Here is a 24,361-nt window from a genome sequence, read left to right as displayed (position 1 = left end):
ACCTGCCTGTTCCATGTCTCTGCCCCTCCTATGTGGCTTCGTCTTTAAATCTTTAGTTATAGGGCTTCTGTTCAGCCAGTGTTCAGGTGATTCTCAATGATGTTTGTTCTATAATTCAGTTGTAATTTTGATGGGTCTTGGGAGGAGGTGAGCACACAATTTTACCTACTCTGTCATTTTGACCAGAAAACTCCATGAGACTTGTTTTTAGAGGCCCCTGTTCCCTTTCATTTCTCCTTTACTGGTATTAAGTTTTTCCTCACATAATAAGTTTTGTCTTTAAACATATGTCACCTCAATTCTGGTATCAGAAAAGGTGTGATCACTTCATGGTAAATCAAGACCCACAAACACCTGGCACATAGACCACCACCAGTCATTCTCTAATCCATCATGCAACCTGGCTATAAGAGATCATTGCTGACAAACATTAAAGTAACCTCTTCCATAATCATTGGCATCTTAGCAAAGGATAAACACGTGAAGCCAGAAAAGCGAGTTCATTATGAACCGACAAGAAAGCTGCTAGCACTTCTTAGTATTGTTGAATCAAGCCATAAGGTCTCATCTCCAGGCCAGTGGAGATTAAATAGTGTGATGAAAGCCAGAAATTGTCTTTTGTTTGCAGTTACTTTTGAGGGATGACCCTCTGGAAGTAGGGGTGTCATTCCCAAACTTGGGCAGAATAAGAGACCATTTACTGAGTTGTGCTGAGAAAGGCAGAATGGGTATCATTATCTGTAGTAGCTTCCAAGCACTATATCTATGCATAGATTAACTAAGAGCTCAACCAGTCATCCCCATTAAAGTGCCTCAGGGAATTTTATTTCTAGGGGAACTGGGACATCAGTAATATTTTCAAAATCTTCAAACACTGATGACAGATATACAGAGTAGTATCTGAATGATGTCTTTAAGAAGACTTTTTTATATTTCCTCAAAAGCATTTCCATATTTTATTATGAATTACTTTCATCTAAAAGTATACACCTAAGATCTCGCATATTATAGCAGTTGTCTTGTCCTAAATCTTTTATTTTCAGAGGAAAATATAAAATCTCCAAAACTGTCTTCCTCTAACTCTTCTGCAAGTTATTTAATAGAAGTAGATGCTGTGATAGTATCTATTTGGATTCTTTAGGCAGATCATAGGTAAGGGTAAATGGTACATGTTTTAATATCAATTAGATCTGTTTCTATGTCTATCGTTTAATTTATTTTGGAAACAAGGAGTCTCTAAAAAATATGAAAGTGGTAGACACTGCATTCAATTGAAAGAGCTTTTAGAATTACTCAAAGGAAAGAAACTCTGGAGACTGGAATACCAGTGGAAAGAGCATACACTGTGGGGTTAGGAAAACCTGGAGCTTATTTTACCAGGCTGATGATCTCAGATAAGTTATTTTACTTTTCTAAGGATCACTTACTCTCGCTTGAAAATAAGGATAAAAACAACATCTTATTAGATTATTATGAGGACTGAATAAGGCAATCTTTGTAAAGTACTTTGTTTGACAGATAAATATACTTTTTTTCCTGCCTTCTGTCTCTAAAAATCATGGGCAATACATTACTTGTTTTATTTATCCACTCTCTTATTCATACATTTATTCATTTGTTCAATACATATTTCTCAAACTTGTGCTGAAAACTATATCTAAAAAATATAGCCATTACACCTATTCCTCTCCCTCCCACAAAGTCCTTGGGGTTGAGTAGAGAAGGAAGATATTTATACAAATAACTGAAATACCAGTATGGAGTAAGCCATAGTAGAGGAGGCATAGAGAAGTTATTCTAGATTGTTTGATAGGAAAATGTTGGAACTAGAGTTTTAATGGGAAGAACAGGTGGAATGCCAATAGCTAATGGTGACAAATTCATTCTAGACGAATGCAATATCGTGAAGGAAATCATAGAATGGGAAGCCTCTTTGCAGAATTAGAATGCACCACCCTAAGTGCCCTAAAATAAGGTTACTTCTCCTAAAAAAATATCCTTCAAAAATAGATTGTAGCCTTTTTTCCAACTCCTGTAACTCCTATAAATCTTTCACATTATGAGGCACTACCTTGTACTTTTACAGTACATTTTTAAAAATTGGGGATCATACACACACACACACACACACACACACACACATTACAAATAACATGGCCAACTTTTCTAATATATATGCATAGATACATGGGTCTTGGGATAAAACCTCTGAAACAACAACACAGAGATAGAAAGAAATGCTGTATCTCAAACAATTCAGATGGCAATAAATATGGTAATCTTGAAAAACTGAATTTGACTATGGGAAGGAGACTACAGCAGTGACAGTGACTGATCTGAAAGATACATGTGGACTTTGAATAAACTGTTATTAAATTACAGAAAATGAGTATTTTATAATGTAATAACAAAGAATATAGGAATATTGATGTGAATACATTAACTAAGCACATTAATGAATGCATTAACTAAGCACATTAAATATTAAAGTAGAAAATTTAATACTTTATCAAAATAAAACAAGTTTATTACGGAAGTGAAATATTTTTTCCTTTGTGTTTTTAATGTTCAATGATAACATGAAGCCTTAAATATATTTGGAACTATACAACCTAAACTGTCTAGAGCATAGGAAAATAGGAAAAGAGCATAGGAAAATAGGAAAAGATGAAGTTGAATTTGTTGTTTGGGCTCAAACTGTAAAGAGGTTAGTTGACTGGCCAGGCAGCTAGAACACAAGTTTCATTTGCTGTCAATGGGAAGCCACTGCTGGTGTCTGAGTAGGAGAGGAGCTGAGCACCTGGCTAAGTTTTAGGGAGACTAATCTGACTGGACAAGGGGACTTTTGTAGTGGTCCAAATATGGAGCAATTGTGTTATTTCCCAAAGAGGAATTATTAAGACCAGGGATTGAGGACGAAAAAATAGGTATGAGAAATAATGTACATAAATATTTATGTAATTTGGTCATGGAAAAGTGAATGGAAACTTGATTTTTTTTAAATATTAAATTTCTCTAGAAGATTGTTTGTCACCAGAATTCAGTGGTGTACCTAATGAATCCCCAGAGCCTACAGTCATGCAGAAAAGGCCACAGTAAATATTTATCATTAAAGGAATGGATTAAGATTAACACAATTTTAAGTTGGAGGGAATGGAGAAATGTAAAAAGGCAAATGTTTTGAGTAGTACTAACAGTTAATTTTAGATCTCTGCTATTCGAGGGAAGAGAGAGCTATACAAACTGGAATTGGAGACGTGGCTGATAACAACTAGAACACATCCAAGCTTTTAAAGACTAATAGATTATCTGACACTGTGTTTAGTCCCTTGTTTGGAGAGCAGTTTCTCATCTGTCAAAGGTTCATGTCCTTTGTTGCAATTTCAGACTTTCTCCTCTTGTTCTACTATTTTCTGGTAGTGAGTGCTTCCTATCACTTTAAATCTCTCATATACTGTTTCTCTGAAAATAAGACCTAGCTGAACAATCAACTCTAATGCGTCTTTGGAGCAAAAAATCAATATAAGACCTAGTCTTATTTTACTATAATATAAAACCGGATAATATAATATAATATAATATAATACCGGTCTTACATTAATTTTTTGCTCCAAAAGACGCATTAGAGCTGATTGTCCGGTTAGGGCTTATTTTTGGGGAAACAGGGTAATACGGCTTTGAACCTCATTTGCTCATTAAAACAGGATCTAGGCAATACTTACAAAACATTAATTCAAACATAGAAAAGGTTGTCATTTGATTATAGGGTGAATGACCAACTGAAGGTGTTACTTTTTATTATAACATTGTAGAAACATAAACTGGATAGAGATTCAATTTCTATCACTATAGGTGGCAGAAAGAATTAAAGTCATATTTTCGTCACTAACTTTCATTGACCAACAGCAAAGATTTAACAACTGAATAGCTTTGGAAACAGAAATTGAGGCTAAATTTGTTTAGCCTGATTTTGAATCTAGATTACAAATTGGGTAATTTTTTTCAAGGAATTAGTTTATGAGACCAAAAATATTATGATCAATAATATTTTTAAAAATCCCAAATATATGGTGATGGAAGGAGAACTGATTCTGGGTGGTGAACACACAATGGGATTTATAGATGATGTAATACAGAATTGTACACCTGAAATCTATGTAATTTTACTAACAAATGTCACTCCAATAAATTAAAAAATAAAAAATAAAATATTTAAAAAATTCCTTTGAAAATTCTGCTCAGGAAACTAATAAAATATTCTCAACACACTAGAAAACATCTAAATGTATTTACTTCTGTCTCATCAACTAAAATATATTCTGTACAATACACTAATCATACTTTTTTGAGAGTTATACATTTTCTGAACTAGTCACAAGATGAGATTCTTGGAAATGACAAATTTTGTCTCATAGCTGGTCAATGTAGATAATACTTGGTTCCGCTATTTAAAATGTGCTAACACTTTGTTTGAACCAACTGGTCACTTTAACCTAACTGGTCAAAATAGACCAATTAAAGAACTAGAACTACCTAGTATAATGGTTCTCAGAATTGGCTGCATATTAGAATTTCTAAGGACACTTTTAAACATCCTAGCCACAGGCAAAACTAATTAAATCAGTATCTCAGGCTGGGATCCAAGAATCAGTCCCTTGGAGATGCCGGGAAATACAAATGAAAACAGATGCCAAACTGAAAACTACTGATATAAATCAAAATACTATAATGGGAAAGTCCTGACTAATGATTTGTCTCTTGCACCTTCTGATGTTATTTGAAAATCAAATGAAAGAAAGTCATTTCAAATGAGGACAATAAAGATAATGATCTCCCATTTCAACTATTCAACACTTCTACTTTGATTATTTGTGGGTTCAAGTGTCCTGTTATAATGGCCAATGATCCTGATATGAATATGCTACCCATAAAAACATGGAATATAAACTGGTAATTAGTACTTACCAAACAAGGTAGGAAGTAAAGACTAGGAAAATCATGATAAGAAAACCACCACCTGAAACGCCATAAACCCAAATTTTCACTCGGCCATCTGTTTAAAATAGAGATAGAATAACAAGCTTAGCATACAAAAGCTTTATTTCTCATTTAAATTTATTATTTATAAGACTTGCATAAGTCATAAGCATAAGGGGAAATACCCAAATGTGATAGCTATCAAATGTAAAAAAAGTGACAATCTAAGATAATCTATCAAAATTCTCGCAATGCTAAACAAACGCAACCATTAAAATCTAACAACTATCCGGCTATTTTGAATTAATTTTCATGTGTGTATAGTCTTATACATGTAATACAAAAGTATTGCAAAACATTTTGACCACATAAGTAGAAGAACTAAATTATAATTAAACACTCCTGAGTGCAAAGAAAATTACTATGACCATTTTTTATGGCTTTGCTTCCTGAATGACGTTGGGTGAACCAAACCCGTATGGTCAAGTAACCTAATCAATTTACCAGATTATTGTATAATAACCACATGTGTGCAAGTATACATTATTTTGGATTTGCTATCTGCTAGAGTTAAAGAAAAATAGATAATGGTCTGGTCAGTTTGTGACTTTTACTATATAACTTAAGTGTATGCATATTTATTCTATATATGATAGAAATTTGACTTGTTTCTGGAACTGTATGTTTTTTGCTCTATTTTATGTGAGCACACAGTTAACTAAACTTAGAATTGGACTAACAAAGGAACTGTAATCCTTCTCTGAAAGATGTACACAAACAGAAGGTTCATTATAAGCCATGAATGTAATTAACGGCAGGTCCAAAAAACACATATCAGCATCTTATTCTAAAAGCTTCTGTAGGATGAAAAACAATCAAAATCTTGTAAACAACACTTCTTTGGAGTAAAACACAATTTCGTTCAATTATATCCTGACCACCTATTATAGTTTTTGCTTACAAGACACTTTCAAACTTCAGTTAGGTTTTAGAATGAGGTTTCAATGCAGTAATGATATTTTTCTAGGGTCATAAAGCTATTAACAAAGCTTTGATCCTCATCTCTTTGAAACACTAATGATGAAATCTCCTAATCTGAGTTTTTTACATTTGTAATTAAAAAAAAAAATGTCTTCCCTAAGTGAGAATGCTCCTTTAATCTTATTAGACCTAAACTTAATAGAGTGGAAATCTTGGGAGGATCTAGTACTTTTAAATTCCTGGTGGAGAGGTCCATGATCTTTAAGTATGTTACTTAAAAAAGAAAATAACTCTTTACCGTAACATAGTGGATATAGGGTCAAACTTCAAACTACAAAGATATGTGGTGAAAAATAAGTGTTCCTGCTACCCTCTCCTCTCAGTTCCCTACCTAGGAGCTACCATTGTTATTAGTTTCCTTGTGAATCATTTCACCCTTGTTTCTGCGTATGCAAGTATGTGGATATGTACACACAAATACAAGCTTTATTTTTTTGAAGACACAGTTGGTACATATCATTCCCTTTGATTTGTACTTTCTTTCACTTAACAATATATGTTAGAAATATTTCCATTCTGGTTCATAAAGGTCTATTTCATTCTTTTTAATGTATCCATGATATATATTGCATAATTGTCTCTAGAGATATTTATGTGGTTTCCACTCATTTTCTATATGAAAGCCATCATGTAATGAATATCATTTACATTAATATATGTATGTATATTGTCTGATGAATTACTAGGAGAAAAATTTTGTTACAATGTGTGGTCTATATTGCCTAGGTGCTCCCCTAAAGGTTGCTCCAATTTGTACTCTCACAAACACATAGTGAAAGTTATAAACTCCCTTCCCCAAGTAAATATATAATTTATATGCTTATATACATACATATATATATATATATATATATATATATATATATATATATATATGAGTACACAATAATTTATGTATGAATAATCGATATGTATACACATAGACACGTGTATATTTGTATACATGATATTATTGCTAAATTAAACTACCAAACGTTAAGGACCTCACTTGTAAATTTAAAGACTAATATCCCTGGAACCTCACCCTAATTCTTTTCCTGAAGTGGGTCTACAGGCAACAGGTAAGCATGGCTACATTGCATACCAGTGTCCTTCAAAGTAAAATTACTGCTTAGTTACAACATGAATAAGATGTTTTTAAAACTTTACAGCATACTCAGACATACAGCGGAATTAGAAGTGAGGGAGATATTGTGATCATTCTTACAAATGGGTTGACGATAGCAAATCTTGTTTCTTCCACAAGATCTAGGGTCCTTTGAAGCTGGGCTCTGGTTTTTATTTCATTTAAGCACAACATCAAGGCACTTTTGGTCTGGCAAAGGCCTAGGGTCTGGTAGGAGTGTTCCCAGGGTATATTTTGCCTAAGCTTTGTCTGTCTCTTCCCTCTCCATGACCTGTGACTTTTGTCACTTTGTTCAGTCATTAGTAGCATTTTGTTTCTTAGAAGTGGTACATCTGATACAATATCTTGCTTTCATTTTCTGCCCACTTTACAAAGTGAGAAGCAGAGACCAGTGCTATGTAAAGGACTTTATGACATGACTTTCAGACCTTATGTCACTTACTGATAGTGTGACTTTGGTCAAATTTATTTGCACAGTTTCAGACTCCTAATTTCTAAAATGGGAATGATAGCATCTCACTAGGTTGCCAGAAAATAATGAAATGATTCCTGCACTATAACCAGCACAGAACCACAGGGTACACAGAAAGCATCTAATAAATGTTCATTCCTGATCTTCATAATCACCAATTCCTGAGCCCTACAGGCCTGATACATCAAGGCACTCTAATACCCATGACGATCCTGCAGGGTAGGTACTTCTAGATTGATTCAACAGATGAAGAAACAAGTCCAGAGAGGTGAAGAAAGTCTGAGCCATGATGACAACAAGGTCTGTCTGCCTCTGAAATGGATACTTTCTATCATTTCACCGGTTTCTCAAACCATATAGAGTCCCTGGACATTTCCTAAGGTATCTGCATGTTCCTGAGAATCTATTCCAATTTTTGCTTTTAATTTGCATATACACAAATTGCATATACACAAATTTACAGCTGGAAAAAATACACTTTTGCAGAAAGAATTCACAATTAATATATATTTTAAAGGTTTTAATTGTAGTTATTTAATTCAGCATCTCTTAGGCTGGGGTTGATAAACTTATCTTCAATCATCCATGAAAATATTTTACATTTAAAAGGGACCATACATTATACAATACTCAGATTTGAGAAACCTTAAACTATACCATATTTCCCCCTGCTTTTCTTTTTTATGCCTTCCCTCCATTCTTCCTGCCATGGACAGAAGTCATAAATATGAAACCCAATCCCCGATGAGAAAATTTACATTTCTTATTCATAACTGAAACATACCTGGATCAAGGGGTTGAAGGTACCATCCTTTAAATATATCATGTATTTTTGAATTCACAGGTCTATTTTTCCCAGGAAGGTTTTTCACATGAGCTTTTTTATCCTCTGAGCCAGGTACTTTCATGCAATAATCCAGAAAACCATTTGATCTCATTATCTCTGTATAACCCTTCTCACAACCACAGACTCCACCCTACAGCATAAAAATATACTTATGGTTACACAGTGAGTTGTGCCGATGAAAAAATAATTTAAATGTTGGAAACATTTGATATTAGCATGTCATGGCAATTTAGGGTTTTTTAGCAACAGACTTGCCAAAGAGATGAAAATCCAATAAGCAGTTCATCTTTCTGAATTAAAAAATCAACCCTTAAATAACTCATCAGCTATTTCTAGTGGTTTATGATTCTTTCTTCTTCAAAATATGAAATCACAATTCTCTGTCAATAGAGAGTATTAACTACATCCTTTTATCCCTCAGAGATGTGCCATTTAATCAAATTATCTGCACTCAAGGAAGGCCGCCCACGTGGAGCAAGAAAGATTTCACCAAAGGCACATGCCTATAAGAAGAAACCTGTTTAAGGAATATCACATAACTTTCTAAAAAATTATATATGCACTGCACATTATAAGTGTCACTGATTAGAATAAATTGACTATTTTGCATTAATTCCTGAGCAGTGGTAGATGGGAGTTAAGGGAGAACTGAAAAGATTTCTGCAGGAAAAAAGAGGGGTGGGGGGCTTCTGGTCAAGATGGCGGAGTAGATAAACACTGTGATTGTCTCCTTTCATGACCACATCAAAATTAACTAACCTACAGAATGACCATCATTGAGAATCACCTAAAGTCTAGCTGAACAGAACTCTCATAACAAAGGATATGCAGAAGAAGCCATGCCAAGACTAGTAGGGGGGATGAAGCCATGACACAGGCTGGTCCCACACAAAGTGTGAGGGTTAAAAATCAGCAGGACATCTCAGCTGCTGAGGTCCCCCCTAGGAGTGAGGGGTCCCAGCCCGCACACCAGGTTCCCCAGCCGAGAGTTCCAGTGGCAGGAAGAGAAGTCCCCACAACTTCTGTCTGTGAAAACCAGTGGATATTGTAGTTGGAGTCCCAGGCGTTCCTCTTAAAAGGGTACACACATGGGCAGCAGCTCAACAGGCAACCAGGACATAAATTTCTGGCTCTAGGCCAAGGGAAGGCAGGGAGCTTTCTCCCAGACAGAAGCAGTGGTAGAAGCCATTATTCTTTTGTGGGGCCTTCCCCTGACCCCGCACGCAAGCAGGCCCCATACCTGAGTCTCCATCAACCTAGTGACACCATTCTCCCCAAGATGCTTCCAGTGGCTTTTATATATAAATTATCTATCTTGGCTCATGCCATGGACTTTCCTAAAAACCTCCCAAAGATTCACAAATCCCCAAAAATGCCATCTGGACTCAGCCTTCCCCGTACTTCTTGCTAAGGAGCCCCAAGCCCAGTACAAATGGTAACTATCTACAGATCATTGTGTAGCTCATACCAAATGGCCCCAGGCAGGGCACAGGCAGCAGCTGACATTGGCCTGCAACAGAGCCCCTTCCAAGAGGCCTGAGAACCAACACATGCAGTGGCCAGCTTCAGACCACCCCCGACCACCTCCACAAACGACACACCTAAGGAGAGACTGGACAGGAACCAGAGTCCTACTCCATAGGGTCAGCAACTGCAAAACAGCTCCTCCACTGTAGTCATGGCCAGTCCTCACAACCAGTCAAACTGAGTGTCAGTCCCTGCCATTGACATACACACAGCGACTAAGGCTCAACTACAACAGGAGGGCATACACAAACCACACAACATGGGACACACCTGGTGCACCCAGCTTAGGTGAACAGGAAGACTGAGCCACTGGGCCCCACAGAACACTTACTACATAAGGCCACTCTACCAAGAGTGGGAAACAGCTCTACCTAACACATAGAAACAAACACAGGGAGACAGCCAAATGGGGAGACAAAAAAAAAAAAAAAAAGAAAAACATACCTCCCAGTCTGAAAAGAACAGAACAAAACTCCAGAAAAATAACTAAACAAAATGGTGACAAGCAATCTACCAGAGGCAGCGTTCAAAACACTAGTTATAAGGATACTCAACGAACTCAGAGAGAACTTCAACAAAGAGATAGAAAACTAAAAAAGAACTAGTCAGAAGTAAGAATACATTAGAGGGAATCAATAGTGATTAGACGAAGTAGAGGATCACATCAGCAATGTAGAACATAAGGTAGCAGAAAACACCCAATCATAACAGCAAAAAAGATAAAAATAATTTTAAAAAATGAGAATAGTTTAAATGACCTCTGGGACAACATCAAGCATACCAATATTCCCTTCATAGGGGTACCAGAAAAAGAGAGAGAAAGGAATTGAAAATCTATTTGAAGAAGAAACAATGATGGAAAACTTCCCTAACCTAGTGAATGAAATATACAAGCTCAGGAAGCACAGAGTTTCAAACAAGATTAACCCAAACAGACTCACACCAATACATATCATAATTAAAAGGCCAAAGGTTAAATAAAAACAAAAAGAGACTCTGAAAAGCAGCAAGAGAAAGTCAGTTAGTTACCTACAAGGAAGCTCCCATAAGATTGTCAGTTGGTTTCTCAATAGAAATTTTGCAGGCCAGAAGGAATTGGCAGGAAATAAAGAAAGTGATGAAAAGCAAAGACATACAACCAATATTACCCAGCAAAGCTATCATTGACAATCAGAGGACAGATAAAGAGCTTCCCAGACAAGAAAAAGCTAAAGGAGTTCATCACCACCAAACCAATAATACAAGAAATCTTAGAGGGACTTCTTTAAGATGAAACAAAAGATCAAAAATATGAATAAAATTGCAGTAAGTACATTTTATTGTTAAAGTAAATTAACAATTACTTTAAATATAAATAGACTAAATCCTCCAAGCAAAAGATAGGGTGCCTTACATACGCTGCCTACAAGACTCACTTCAGATTGAAAGACACACACAGAAAAAATAAAGGAGTGGAAAAAGATATTTCATAAAAATGGAAATGAAAAAAAACCACGCTGGAGTAGCAATACATATAGCAGATAAAACAGCCTTTAAAACAAAGGCTATAACAAGTAACAAAAAGGGAGCCAGGATGGGTATTTATCCTAAGAAACCAGAAACACTATTTTGAAGAGACATATGTTCACTGCAGCATTACTTAAAACAGTCAAGATATGGAACCAGCCTGGGTGTTCATCAATGGATGAATGGATAAAGAGGAGGTGGTACGTATATACAGTGGAATATTACTCAGAAAATGAAATCTTGCCATCTGCAACAACATGGATGGACCTAGAGGGTATAGTGCTGAGTGGAGTAAGTCAGACAGAGGAAGACAAATGCCATATGATTTCACTTATATGTGGAATCTAAAGAATAGAATAAATGAACAAACAATATAAACTAGATACAGAGAACATTTCAATGGTTGTCAGGCAGGAGGGTGGATAGGGGGCAAGGTGAAAAAGGGGAAGAGATTAAGAAGTACAAATTAGTTATTACAAAATAGTCACGAGGATATAAAATACAGTATAAGGAATATAGTCAATAATATCGTAATAACTATGTACAGTGTCAGATTGGTACTATATTTATTGGGGTGATTAGTTTGTAAGTTATATAAATGTTTAATTATGATGTATATCTGAAACTAATATAATATTGTATGTCAACTGTAATTGAAAAATAAAAAAATCGTTTAAAAATATATAGATGTGTGTGTACACACATCTATATGTACACACACACACACATATGCAATTTGTATCCTTAGGCATATATTTAACTTATTTAAAATGAAGTAAAAGTATAGTACTTATATTGTAAATAATTTTACTACATAATATTTAGCAAATGTGAACACAGCATTTATAATACTTTTCAAAATAGTTTAGGTATATGAAAGGCTAAGAATGGAAGAATATATCGACTGAGAACATTTACTGATAGAGTTAATATAATTTAGATGACTGAAAAATAGATTTTCCCATAGACAGATTTATAGCAAAAATACTGCTTGCCTTAAATCATGGCCCTGCAAAGAAATTCTTAATAAGCGGTGATTACTCCTGCAAACACCTCTAGGTGGTATCATGGGCACGCAGAACTGCTGCTTGGCTGTAGCTGGAAAACATCCAACAGCATATGTATAACACAGCAATTAAAATACTTGTAGAAGTCTCTAGTCCATGACTCACCTGTGTACAGTAGGAGAAAGGTTTTCTGCAGGCTGGATTACACTGTCGAATAGCAGCAGGACGTGCCTGAGGGGCGCAGCCTCCTACAAAGGAAATCCCACCATCATTTGCAGATTTTTCTATGATAAACATTAAAAACATTCATTTCTTCTCTGGCACTGGCTACTTTGTAACAGAATTTTTTTTATTTAGTAAATCAATTTGCTGACATGTGGCCCAGTCTTACTTTATTGATTACTACAGGATGGATTGTTTGAGTTGGGAGGCTCTGCTAACAGAAAATATTTGCAGTAGATTTTTTTATACCTGCTCCCTGGCAATGTGATGCTCTCATATGGCTATGCTTGACCGCAAAGTCTGAGTGCCAGAGTCAGTAAAAGAACTGGTGAAATCTCAATTTAAGTTCAGGAGCAGAAACTGTGTTTGCTGGAGACTTATTCTAAGTATATATTTCTCCATTCCCAGAATACCCCAACTAGGCACCAGGCCAATTCCCAATAACCAAATGCTAAAAGGACCACAAATGCATAGGACCACAATATCAAACACTTTGGTAACATTTTTAAATGTATGTCAATCGGGAAAAACATACCCTGACTCCCGCATATATTTTTAAGAGCAAATATATAGACTCCAGGACACGCAATCACACATCTGCCACAGTACTTAGTAATTATTTTTGAGTAAATGGTAGGTATAATTCATCCTCTAGCTTCTGAAATTCATTTCCATATTAGTTTTGCCTTCCTGGATTCAGAGTACTAAGCTAAGAAATTACATAATGTTCTAGAGTAGTATGTTAACCTCATTCATAATATTGGTTGTACTAATAGGCCCTAGCCTTTGTATTACTGTAACTATCAACTAGTTGCAGTTTGATTTCATAGCTAGCAAAAAATCTTTGGGCGTGAGGTAATAGTATAGAGAACAGTCAGATCTACACTTTCTCTGAGAATGAAGCAGTGAAATTCCTACTGTTACCTGAAAAATAAAATAATCCACACACACACACACAAAGCCCCATATTCCAGAATGAACACCTAGGTGTGAAGCTATTAATTTGGGCATTAGTGGCAATAACCAGACAGGCCCGTTGCTCCTAATTGTGTTTGGAGGAGGTGTTTTCTGATCTTTAAATCATTCATCTCCAAAGTGGAGTGTGTACACCACTGCAGGAGGCCATCTTGTGGGAACTGACAAGAAAAATATTTGAATTTACATAGTTTATACAACATTTTTGTTTAAATTTTAAAAATGAAATTAATTTCTGATAATTGTTTGCAGACGATACTAGTAACCTGAGATCATTCATCAGATGTCCACCTGTTGTACTTGGGGCATGAAGTACTCTGTGCAGAGAATTGGATAATGCAACTGCCCCACTTTAACTCTTAACATATTGCTGAATATGATGCTTTCTGTGTTCCTGATTAGGTAGATTTTACAGGATATTGACTTTTAATAATAACATAAAATAGACAAGTAGCATGAAATAAATTAGTATATGAATACACTATGGATTAAGGGATTATCAAATGCAAAAACAAATACACAAGGAAAATGCAGAGCTGATAATTCTATTCCTAATAATTCTATTCCTACTCCCGTTCCTACAATAAGTTCTTTGCCAGCCTAGTACTAATTAAAAATAACAATTTAATTTTCTCTGATAAGAAGGCATAAAAAATGTTTAAAATTATTGAGAAGACTATTTGTAGGTCAAATTGTATTCATCATCAGGAATGAGGAACATTTCTCTCAGTCTATATTTAGATATTAAGTAATAATCATGAATAGCACAATATTCAAAAAGTAAGCTTCCAGTGAAGGAATACAAGCATTTATAATTGGCAGCAAACAAGTTTTTTGCAGCATTCACAAATGCAGTATTTTAAATTTTCTTATATACTAATAAACACTTTTAACTTCAATTTCTGTGTGTGTTTATAATATGGTACATAAGCACAGTAGTGTGGGAATATGTTACGATATGTCCTCAAAAACTTTTTACTAAGAAGGTACATGATTTAAAATTTTAGAGATCATTGTTTCATACAAGAATCAGTCTTTTTTAGTCTTTGTCCCAAATCATATATTTATGGGCATTTATTATGTTTCACCTTATTTTTTTAAGTTCTTTGATATATTATGGGTCTTCAAATAGAATTGTTTGCTGGCTGAGTTTCAGAGGTCTAATGACAATTTGCCATGAAGACTGGTCTGTCCTTGCTTAGAATTTGTAAACTAATTCTTCTCACAAACAGCATACTCAGAGATGTTTTTGAAAAGCCCATATGAATCTTAGGTAGGAATACCTGTGACATTAATGCCATCTGAACGTTGACACCATACAGTCCGTTCATTATTGTTCCAAAGACTTGCTTTCCATGTGTAGTGGTAACATTTGCCTCCTGCAAGCAAATGTGATAACAGTGGTTCTATTATATCTCACATTAAAAAGAGAATAATCATTAATCAATCAAAGCTGAGAACTGAAAAGTGCTTTTTGTACCTGTACAAGGACGTGTTTCTAGAACCGGCTGGGGACAGCTGTCTTGGTTCTCAAAAGACTGAATTATAAATGTTCTTGACCTAGATTGGCGGCCCATTGTCTCGAAGCTCCTTCCATCGATGCAGGTTAATTCACACGTGCTCCACTCTGACCATTCTGTTAAATGGCAGTCTCCTGGAGCACAGAGTGGGGGGAGGACAACACGGTAACTGGTATTTGACAGCATTTACACAGACAGGGCTCACAGTGAGATCGGTGGTGGCGGTGGTGCAGTGATAGGGGCAAATTCCAGATACCATGCTTTCTACTTTGACCAGTTTTCCATTTAGAGGTACTAAGATTGATGAAGTAATTGATGGTTTAATCTAGTTCAGGAAGAGACTGCTAAGTACCAGATTGGCATTACTTTGCTTCAAATCATAGTCGTATCTAGAGAACACCATGTGTCTGCTAGTGATAATACATTGTTTTAAACGGAGATGTAAAGATTGTAGTAACTAAGTTTTCAAAGAGCAGCAGAACATGGTAAAATTCATGTTCTCAGAAACTATATAAAGAGAATAAGTCATTCACTGAAGTGGAATATCTTAGGATGTAAAGAATGTTGAATTTAATAAACATACCCACATTTGTGTGTATGTACATATGTATACATATGTTTACATCTGTGCATATATATACACATCTGTATATATATATGCATATACATGTACATCTGTGCATATATATGTAATATATATACACATACTTATATGTGTATATATATATATATATATTACATGCCATACTATAAGGATATATTAAGCCACCTTAAAATTATGCCATATACCCCATGTTTTTAGTATTAAAATAAACTCATATATTTTATGTAACTAGTAATGGACTTCACAATTACACAGAACTTGACCGTTTGACAGAGTGCTTTTATAAACATGTAGTTTTACTTGTCCCTACCATGCCATCCCCCAGAGATTCATCCACTCATGAATTTAGTCAATGTTTTTTGAGTGCTGACCAATGTGCCTTGTGCTGTCCGGTCAGGTATTATTAACAAATTTTCTACATGGAGCAACCATTGCTCAAAGGGGTTAGACTACATGCCCGGGGCAAAACACCAGGGAAATGATTCTAACTTAGCTGTTAAATTGCCAAGTCCAGTGCTTTTCTTTTTTCTTTTTCCTCTTGCCTACTTCACCTTCAATGAAGCTATACATATTCCAAAGTGATAACCACAATTAAAAATGAATTAAAGTTAATTAACAACTTCAATATTGATGAGATAGAGATTCTCCAGCAAAAAATAAATAAATAAATAAATAAATAAATAAATAAATAAATAAATAAATAAATAAATAAAAAGAAAATAAATACATAAGAAGATCAACCTGGAAGACACTCCCAGTTGTTTAAAATCACATACCTGGGCAAGGCACAGAGCACAGCTGCTTCAGGATGCCATCTTGAAAGGGCATTTCTTTACACAGTGCATCGTCTACACGCACAGCCGAGTTAGAGATTGAACCATTGTGGACCACGCAGGAAAGGCTGCGGATCTGGACTCCTTCCCCACAGTCTCCACCCTGTGAGAGGGACGGATACTGTCAGAATCACCCAAATAATTAGCATCTCGGAGTTTTGGTTACTGCTACCTCTTGCTCAAGAAAACCCTAGTTGTATATTTCTTCAGATTCCTCCTCTTAGGAGTTCTCTTTAAATTGTTGACAATGAAGCATCACTGAGCAATTCATCTAGAGCTGAAACAGAAGTTGAAGAAATTCTAGAGCTGATACAGAAGTTGAATGCAATTTTACCCCCATGGAATTTATGTACTCAGAATATGATGGCTCATTTTGGAACTCAGCCAGGATTGATTGAAAAAGAAAAACAATACATAATGTGTATATGTGTATGTGATAAAATGGCCTAATCTATAATCACTCCACCAAGAGAGCATGTTCAGTCACAGGACATACATTTCTCTTTTATTTAGCTTATTTTTTCTTTCTTGCAGGGAATTCAGTCCTTTCTCATATGGATTATGTTGGGGTTTGTGGCACAATACAGATTTTCTCTATTGCCATGAGAAGCTGTTTTTGCAGCGTGCCTTCTGCAATGAATAATGTTCTTTGACAATATTTCATACAAATCCCACTCAGATTATTCTGGAAAATTAGAAAAAAGTTTGTGTAATGTCTCACAGAACAAGAAGCTTAGAATTGGAAGGCTCTTAGTGGCTATCTGGCCCAAGCAACTGCTTGGCCAGATATACTATAACACTATAACACTTTTGGCAGATAGTCACGAGATGAGTATTTTCTCCTCAGTTTTAGGTGCTCGTACTTCAAAAAGAAGTCCACTGGATATTTGAATAACGTTAGATGATAGCTCTGTTTTTCCATAAATCCCTTAGAAAATAGAGCCTTAGGCAAAGCTTTTCTGCTAATGACATGGCATCCCAAGATGGCAAGAGTGAGGAGAAAAGAACTAAAGCAGGTATGGAGGAAAAGTAAATATAAGGTAGAGTGTTACTAAACCAAGAAAAACAATGTCCCAAAAAAAACAGCTGGTTTCTTGGTCATCCATAACATCTTTCAGACAGACCACATGGCATCACCATGCCTCAGTACCATATAAGATGGGGCAAGAGAGGGAGATGTGAGAGGCATTTAAGTCCACCTCCTCCTTGGATCCAGTTCTCATTGATCAACTCTCATCCCAGGGAGTATTAACTCCTCCATACTTCCAAGGTGTGCTGCTCAGCTTCCACTAAATCCAGGAGTTGGTGGAAGAGCTAGAGCCTTTATGACTATTACTGGTATGGTTGAAGAGAGAGAGAGACAAAGAGAGAATGAGATAGGGGGAGTGGGGAGCCTTTGCATGTCTGTTGCTGCAGTCAGAGATGCTACGTGGTACATCCCATTAATCCACTATTAAGTAACAGTGTGATAACTGTGCTCTGCACTAGGAAACTGGGTTTCATCTCCTCATCTCTTTCTCACTGCAGGACTCAGACACTGCATGTGTAAGCCTTGGAGCTGCTGTGGTTCTTGAGATGACAGGAGTAAAGAAGGATAAGATGGACAACTAAAGCAGTCAGGATAGTGTTCCAGGGTATTGGACAGGAGATGTGGGGGCTGATGGGCCTGCTGAGCACCATCCAGGTCAAGGCCCTGTGGCCGCAGCTACTGTGTGTCAAGGGCAGGGTATAGACAGATCACTGGAGGTATGGGATGGTACACAGTAGCTGCTGAGAAAAAAACTCTTTACAGAAGGAAGTTAAGATTCAAAGACATACTGGAGAAAAAAGAAAAGGTGCAACTTGGAGGAGGTCCAAGTTGCAGAAGTTTAAATTCTAAAGAAGTTGAGTGGGCACATAAACTGGGACCATTACATCTTCTTCTAGAGATGTGTAAACAAAAATTATGATTTATTTGTCTAAGATGGCAAGTCCCACGCTTGACTTGTGAATACCTCATAATTTATCTAATCATTTCTATGGCTGTTGTGAAATTGTCAAAAAATGTCCCCTAATTTTGAATGTAAGTGCATTTTTCTGGAGATAAGTGGAGGTTCAAAATCAGTTCACAGTAAATTCATTCAAAGCAAATGCTCTCGTAAATGTTTACTTCCTGAAGTGGAAAATAACTAGTGTAAGTTAAATTTCATTTTGGGGGGAGGTTTCTCTCTTGTAACTTATTATTCCAGATGATGGATCCATTGCAGAATTGTCTAAGGTGTATGTTTTGCTATAGAGAATCAGACTCTGTATACTTGGAGAGAAGAGTCTGAAGATACAGTAACATGTATAAAATTTGAAATCACTGCTATTTGGAACCTCAGGTAACAGAAGATGCAGTTGACTAGAGTTTTGTTTGACATTGCAGGCGATGGGGTGCAAAGAAATGAGAGGAAACAAGTCTACATCAGGGATTACTTTAAAAAACCAAGATAAACAATAATATGCTCCTCATTTGTATATCCATATTTAACCTTAACCTCTTGTAACTTTGACAACAGCCACAATGTGAAGAGAAATCAGCAACAGAACCATAATTTCACTCAGAAAGCAAGCATTCGCTCAATCCCATTCATGAGACTACATACTAGGGTCTGAAAGTTGAGCCAGGCTTCTAGAGCAAAGGTTGCCAACAACAAGGATTCTCTCACCAAGTCTGCACTGTCCAGATTATTAATGAACTGTTGATATACTCTTATTTTGCACCACCAGATGTGGATAGACAGGTGGTGCTAATAACCATAATCATAGTTTTAATCAGAACTGTACTAGCAACTATGATTGATTGAGCTCTTCTTTGGCCAAGTAGTATGCTAAGCACTATATTATGAAATATCTGATTTCTGCCAAACACCCCCAGCAAAATAGGTACTCCTGCTACCTTTATGATATAGATTTACGAAACCAGAGGCTTGGAGAGGTTAGAGACTTTGCAAAAATTGCACAGCTAGGAACTGGCAGAACACTAACCAAAATCAGCACTGGAGTTTCCAGAGTCTGAGCTCCTAAAAAAGATTGATCAACATATGTGTGTGGACACATTTTATCAGCTGGGGAACTTGGAAAGAAAGAGTTAGAAAACACTAAAAAAAGTGAAGCCTGAGGATACACAGTTCCTTTTGCTAATCTCTTTCCATATAAGCCAGTGGTAAAATGGGCACCTCCACTGTTCCCTGTGCATGCTTCTCTTCCTGTTATTGTTTGGTGATAACTTCTTGATGACACTCAGCCACTTGGATATTTTCACCACCAGCAATGAATGAGCAGATTCTAAACCTGCATTTGGTGGGTTAGGATATGACAAGACAAGGAGAAGCTGAAGTGCAGCTCTGAGAGAGGTGTTTTCTCTTGTGGGCAAAGGCTCGTGTGTTATTTGATCAGTAATTCCAAAAACTCAGCTAACATATAAACTTAAGACAAGGCGACTCACTGAAGGGACACTGTGTTATCTGTCTCACAAAGAGTTCACAGTTAGGCTTGAGGAAAAGCAGGAATGCAACTCAAACTCAGGAATAACTCAACATAAATATTGTGACGGTTACCTTTCTTTTTTGCTTCTGCTTTTCTTTGTGTCACCTTCTTATTCTCACCTTCTTATTCTTTCTTGCTTCTGAGTGACTGAGTTTATCCAGAAGGTGGGACAACGTAGCAGCTAAGAGTTCCTGAATGCAGTATCTTTGAACAGCTTTAGTTCCATGCCAAATTGTTGGAGAAGAATGGTGATTGGCCCTGTTTGGGTAAGGCGCCCATGCAGTTAACTATGGACTTGTTTTTTGAGAGCTCTGCCTGAAAGAGGTCTAACTCCAGAGTTTCCTTCTAAGAGGATATGTCAATGAATGAGAAGAGGAGCATCTGGAAATCCAAGGCAGCACTGAAGTTTCTCCATATACTTACTCTTGAGGTTTCCAGGGCCTGCAAGACTGGGTATTGCTAACAGAGGCCACACCCCTTCAGTCCCCACCAGCACTTGTACAGATAGAGTTCACAACCCACCACCCTTGACCCAGAGGTCCAGGCAAAAAGTCAATAGGTGACAACAAAATTAAATATTACATTTGGCATTTCCCCATAATGTTCCTCTGGAACAAGATGGCAGACTTGTCTAGTAGGTGGGGAAAAAAAAGGCTCCTGACATCTGAGAAGTTAAAAGGGAAAATACACTAGAACGAGTAAGGTATAGTAGCAGCTATATGCCTGGTGAGATTGGAGCATGGAGTTTGTCAGTCTTTCTGCCAGCCCTCCCTCCTAAATTTCTTTGCTCTCCCTTCCCATGCAATGTGTTCCTGAATTACTGGAGCTTATTCTTTCTACTCTGTCAACAGTGATCACAATTACAAGGTGAAATATTCCTTCCATTTTCTCAATTGTAAGTGATTCCAAGCAGCATTTAAAAATTGCTGAAGATTTAGGAAAGAAGATTTTAGACGAGTAGACTAAATATTCATACTTAAAGCCATTAGGTTACTATTAAATCACTCTGCATGGTTACCTTATTTTCTATAAAAAGGAGACTGAACAAATGTACCACACATTTCTGTTCCTCTGGGACATATTACAATGCACGGGCATTTAACTTCTGTGAGATAATAATGCTGCATGACAATGTCGTCCTGACAGGAACACTAAACATCTTTATGAGAATACTCTGCAGATTTCTTAATGCATAATCAAAATTATTGTTACCCAATTAAAATATGCTTTGGACTGTGAACTGAAGGATAAATGAGTAAGGTAAGAAAATATGGAAAGTCAATGTGTGTTTTCTTATATAAGAAGCCAAAGAGAAAATGCAGTGGAAGATCTATGCTGATCCAGCAAAAGCTCTGGGTATGTGATATGTTATGATTTTGCTCGCATTTATATTTCAGGTCAATAAAAAAAAGCAATCATCGAGGAAAATGTAGTAACCTTGGTTTGGGTAATAATGTTAAAATAGAACTTTTATATTTTTGATTTTCTGCCCATATATAAGATTTTGCCTAAGCCTAAAAGTGCCTCTTTAAGAAAAACAGTCTACAGCAAACTGTGCATTTCCACAGCTTCAGAGTTGAGTCTAATTAAATAATATTTTGATATTTCCAACAAGCCAGGAAAATAACAGAAAATTCTTGAGGATGCCAAAGAGCTTGAAAGTCCCATGACCTGGTCTATTACAATCAGTGACTAATGAATGGCCATGTATTTTCCCAGCAGTATCACTCTACTCAAGTTTAAGTCCCATGATTGTACTTTTCCATGTTCTCCATTGCACAAAAATACATTGTTCCAGGCACCTGCTGCTGTGAAATTTATTCCATCAGCACATAGGTTTGACCAGACAAATGCTTTGGACATATTGAGAAGCATTTCTCTAAATGTCATTACATGACCTACCTCCAATTTACATGCAGACCAGTTGCCAAGGACCCAGCTGTAGCAGGGGGTCACTGGGCAGGTTTTCTGCTGGGTAAGCTCAGTGGGGCATGGCCGTCCTTCTCCTTGAGTTGGCATCATGATAAATCGAGTCCGGCTCATTCGACCTAAAATGATAAGGAAGGTGTCAGTTTTTTTCCGTTAGAGTTTGGCTTGGGAAGGGAATTAAAAGGGCTGAATGTTGCTTTACATATGTAAGTCTCATTAAAATACACTGAACTTTGTCTAGCTTTCAGTTTTTCTGCCATTTTAATTTAGGTTTAGACAGAGACACAGGGTATTGATAATGTTAAGGATCTGAAATTTGTTCTGTCTTATACTTCTTTAGTAGTGTGCCTATGTACAAACGCTGTTTTGTGGCCAAATAGACTGATCCTGTAAACATTGTCAAAATGTTAATTCATTCAACAAACATGTATTTATTAAGCTCTACTATGATCCAGGCATCGTGCTATATGCTTGGAATACAGTAATGAAATTGCCAGAGATGTCTTCTGCCCTCACAGAACTTAGATTTTAGGCCAGGATTACAAATAGGAAAAATTAAGAACATTGCATCGTCTTTGTCTGTTAGATTCTAAATCAGCAAGTAAAGTAAAACTTGCACACAATACAAACTAGGAAGGTGCCACCTTGAGGCTTCAACAGTTTTTCTCAATTAGTTCAACATGACTAATTTTCCTAGAGTTTAAGACCGATTTCTTTTTTCACTGAGACAAAATTAAGTTGTTGGCTTATAGAAAGGAGCCATGATGTTTAAAAAACATGTTCAGATGCTGGGTGTTCCATTTCATAATGAAAGAAAATTGGTTAATAAGAATGACTGAGGAAAGAGCAGGGCTCCCATGTCCACTTATGCCCACTCCTAGGCATTAGGTCATAGGCTCAGGAAGTGGAATAGTGGATGGAATTTAAATGTCTGTGTTTCTCTCTCTTGATCTCTCTCCCACTCATAGAGAGATCGTATAGCTTCATTACTGTTAATAACTATAAATTATCATGCCCTCCCATTGTTGTTATAAAGTTAATAATGTAATTGCATTTGTAATAAACATTAAAGGAAAAACAGAGTATTCTATTAGGTTGGTGCAAAAGTAATTGTGGTGTAAAAGGTTAAACAAATGAAAAAAACCGCAATTACTTTTGCACCAACCTAATATTAGTGAATGCTATGGGGATGCAGCCTAGTCTGGAAATGAATCAGAGAACATTCCCTTGAGCAGTTGCACTTTAAGCAGAAATCTTAAGGGTTGCCAGCCTGACATGATGTACAGAGAGTGTCCCAAGTGGCAGAAAGCACTTGTGAGGAGGTCCTGAGATAAAAAGGAACAGAGTTTGTTTGAAGACCTGACAGAAGGCTAATGAGGCTGGAACAAAGAGAGTGAAGGCAAGAATAGGTTTGACACACTGCTGCTAAAAGCTATTAAAACTGGGTGTTTTTTTTTTGTTTGTTTGTTTGTTTTTTTTTTAAGTTAGTTCCAAAGATCATACATTTATATCTTAAGAGAAAAGGAAAGCTACTGATGACTTCACTTCTACGTGGAATTCACTTGAAAGCTCTGGGTAGGAACAATTCTCGGATGCCCTCTATTTCAGGGGCAAGTAAGGGTGACTCACACTTCTAGTGGTCTAGACATCTTACTGGCCACTGGAAAATTATTATAGATTTGGTGGTAAACTAATGCTCTCTGAGAAGACCCTTGAAGAAAACTAGGAAGCTCTAATCACTGGATTCTAAATTCCTTGAGGTTTGGGCTTAGCATGGTGCTTCATATATATTAAACCAATCAACTGAATATTTTTTTTAAATTCATATATTCATAAATTATCTACATGATATTATCTGGTATCTGAATATACGTGATAATACAATAATACCAATACAATTATTGAGCAGATACCACATGCTAGACAATATTCTAAATATAGACACCTATTCATTTAATAATCATATAACCCTAGAGGGAAATTCTATTATATTCCCACATTATAGATGACAGCACCGAGGCACAGAGTTTAAGTCACTTGTCTAAGGTCAAAAAACTACTAATTTAGAGAAAAAAATTCAAACCCAGGAAGTTTTGTTCCAGAGGCTGCTGTATTAGGCATGATACAGGCAAGAGAGCAAGAATGATACCCATGTAGGTTTTTTATGTGAAACATAAAGGAAACTTTGGATGGTGGTAAAATTTGTGTCAAAGATTACATGGGTTTGGTGAACAACAGAAGTTACCCATTCTGCATCATTGGACA

General features: G+C 36.3%; 1 protein-coding gene across 2 annotated transcripts in view; it reads right to left on the bottom strand.

Moving 5' to 3' along the window:
• The window catches only part of THSD7B (thrombospondin type 1 domain containing 7B), an 815,330-nt gene that overhangs the window by 14,829 nt on the left and 776,140 nt on the right, over nt 1–24,361 (bottom strand). For both annotated transcript variants that reach the window (XM_081051932.1, XM_081051933.1), the window contains exons 21-27: nt 22,070–22,215; nt 16,601–16,760; nt 15,181–15,354; nt 14,984–15,079; nt 12,669–12,751; nt 8,401–8,593; nt 4,966–5,053 (exon numbers count right to left, since the gene is read on the bottom strand). In XM_081051932.1, the coding sequence (XP_080908058.1) occupies nt 4,966–5,053; nt 8,401–8,593; nt 12,669–12,751; nt 14,984–15,079; nt 15,181–15,354; nt 16,601–16,760; nt 22,070–22,215 (940 nt within the window). The remainder of the gene's footprint in view (nt 1–4,965; nt 5,054–8,400; nt 8,594–12,668; nt 12,752–14,983; nt 15,080–15,180; nt 15,355–16,600; nt 16,761–22,069; nt 22,216–24,361) is intronic.

This window comes from Rhinolophus hipposideros (assembly GCF_964194185.1).
Source record: "Rhinolophus hipposideros genome assembly, chromosome: 6".
Lineage (NCBI taxonomy): Eukaryota > Metazoa > Chordata > Mammalia > Chiroptera > Rhinolophidae > Rhinolophus > Rhinolophus hipposideros.
The sequence above is the reverse complement of the archived record's forward strand: the minus strand, read 5'-3'. Positions and strand labels throughout refer to the sequence as shown.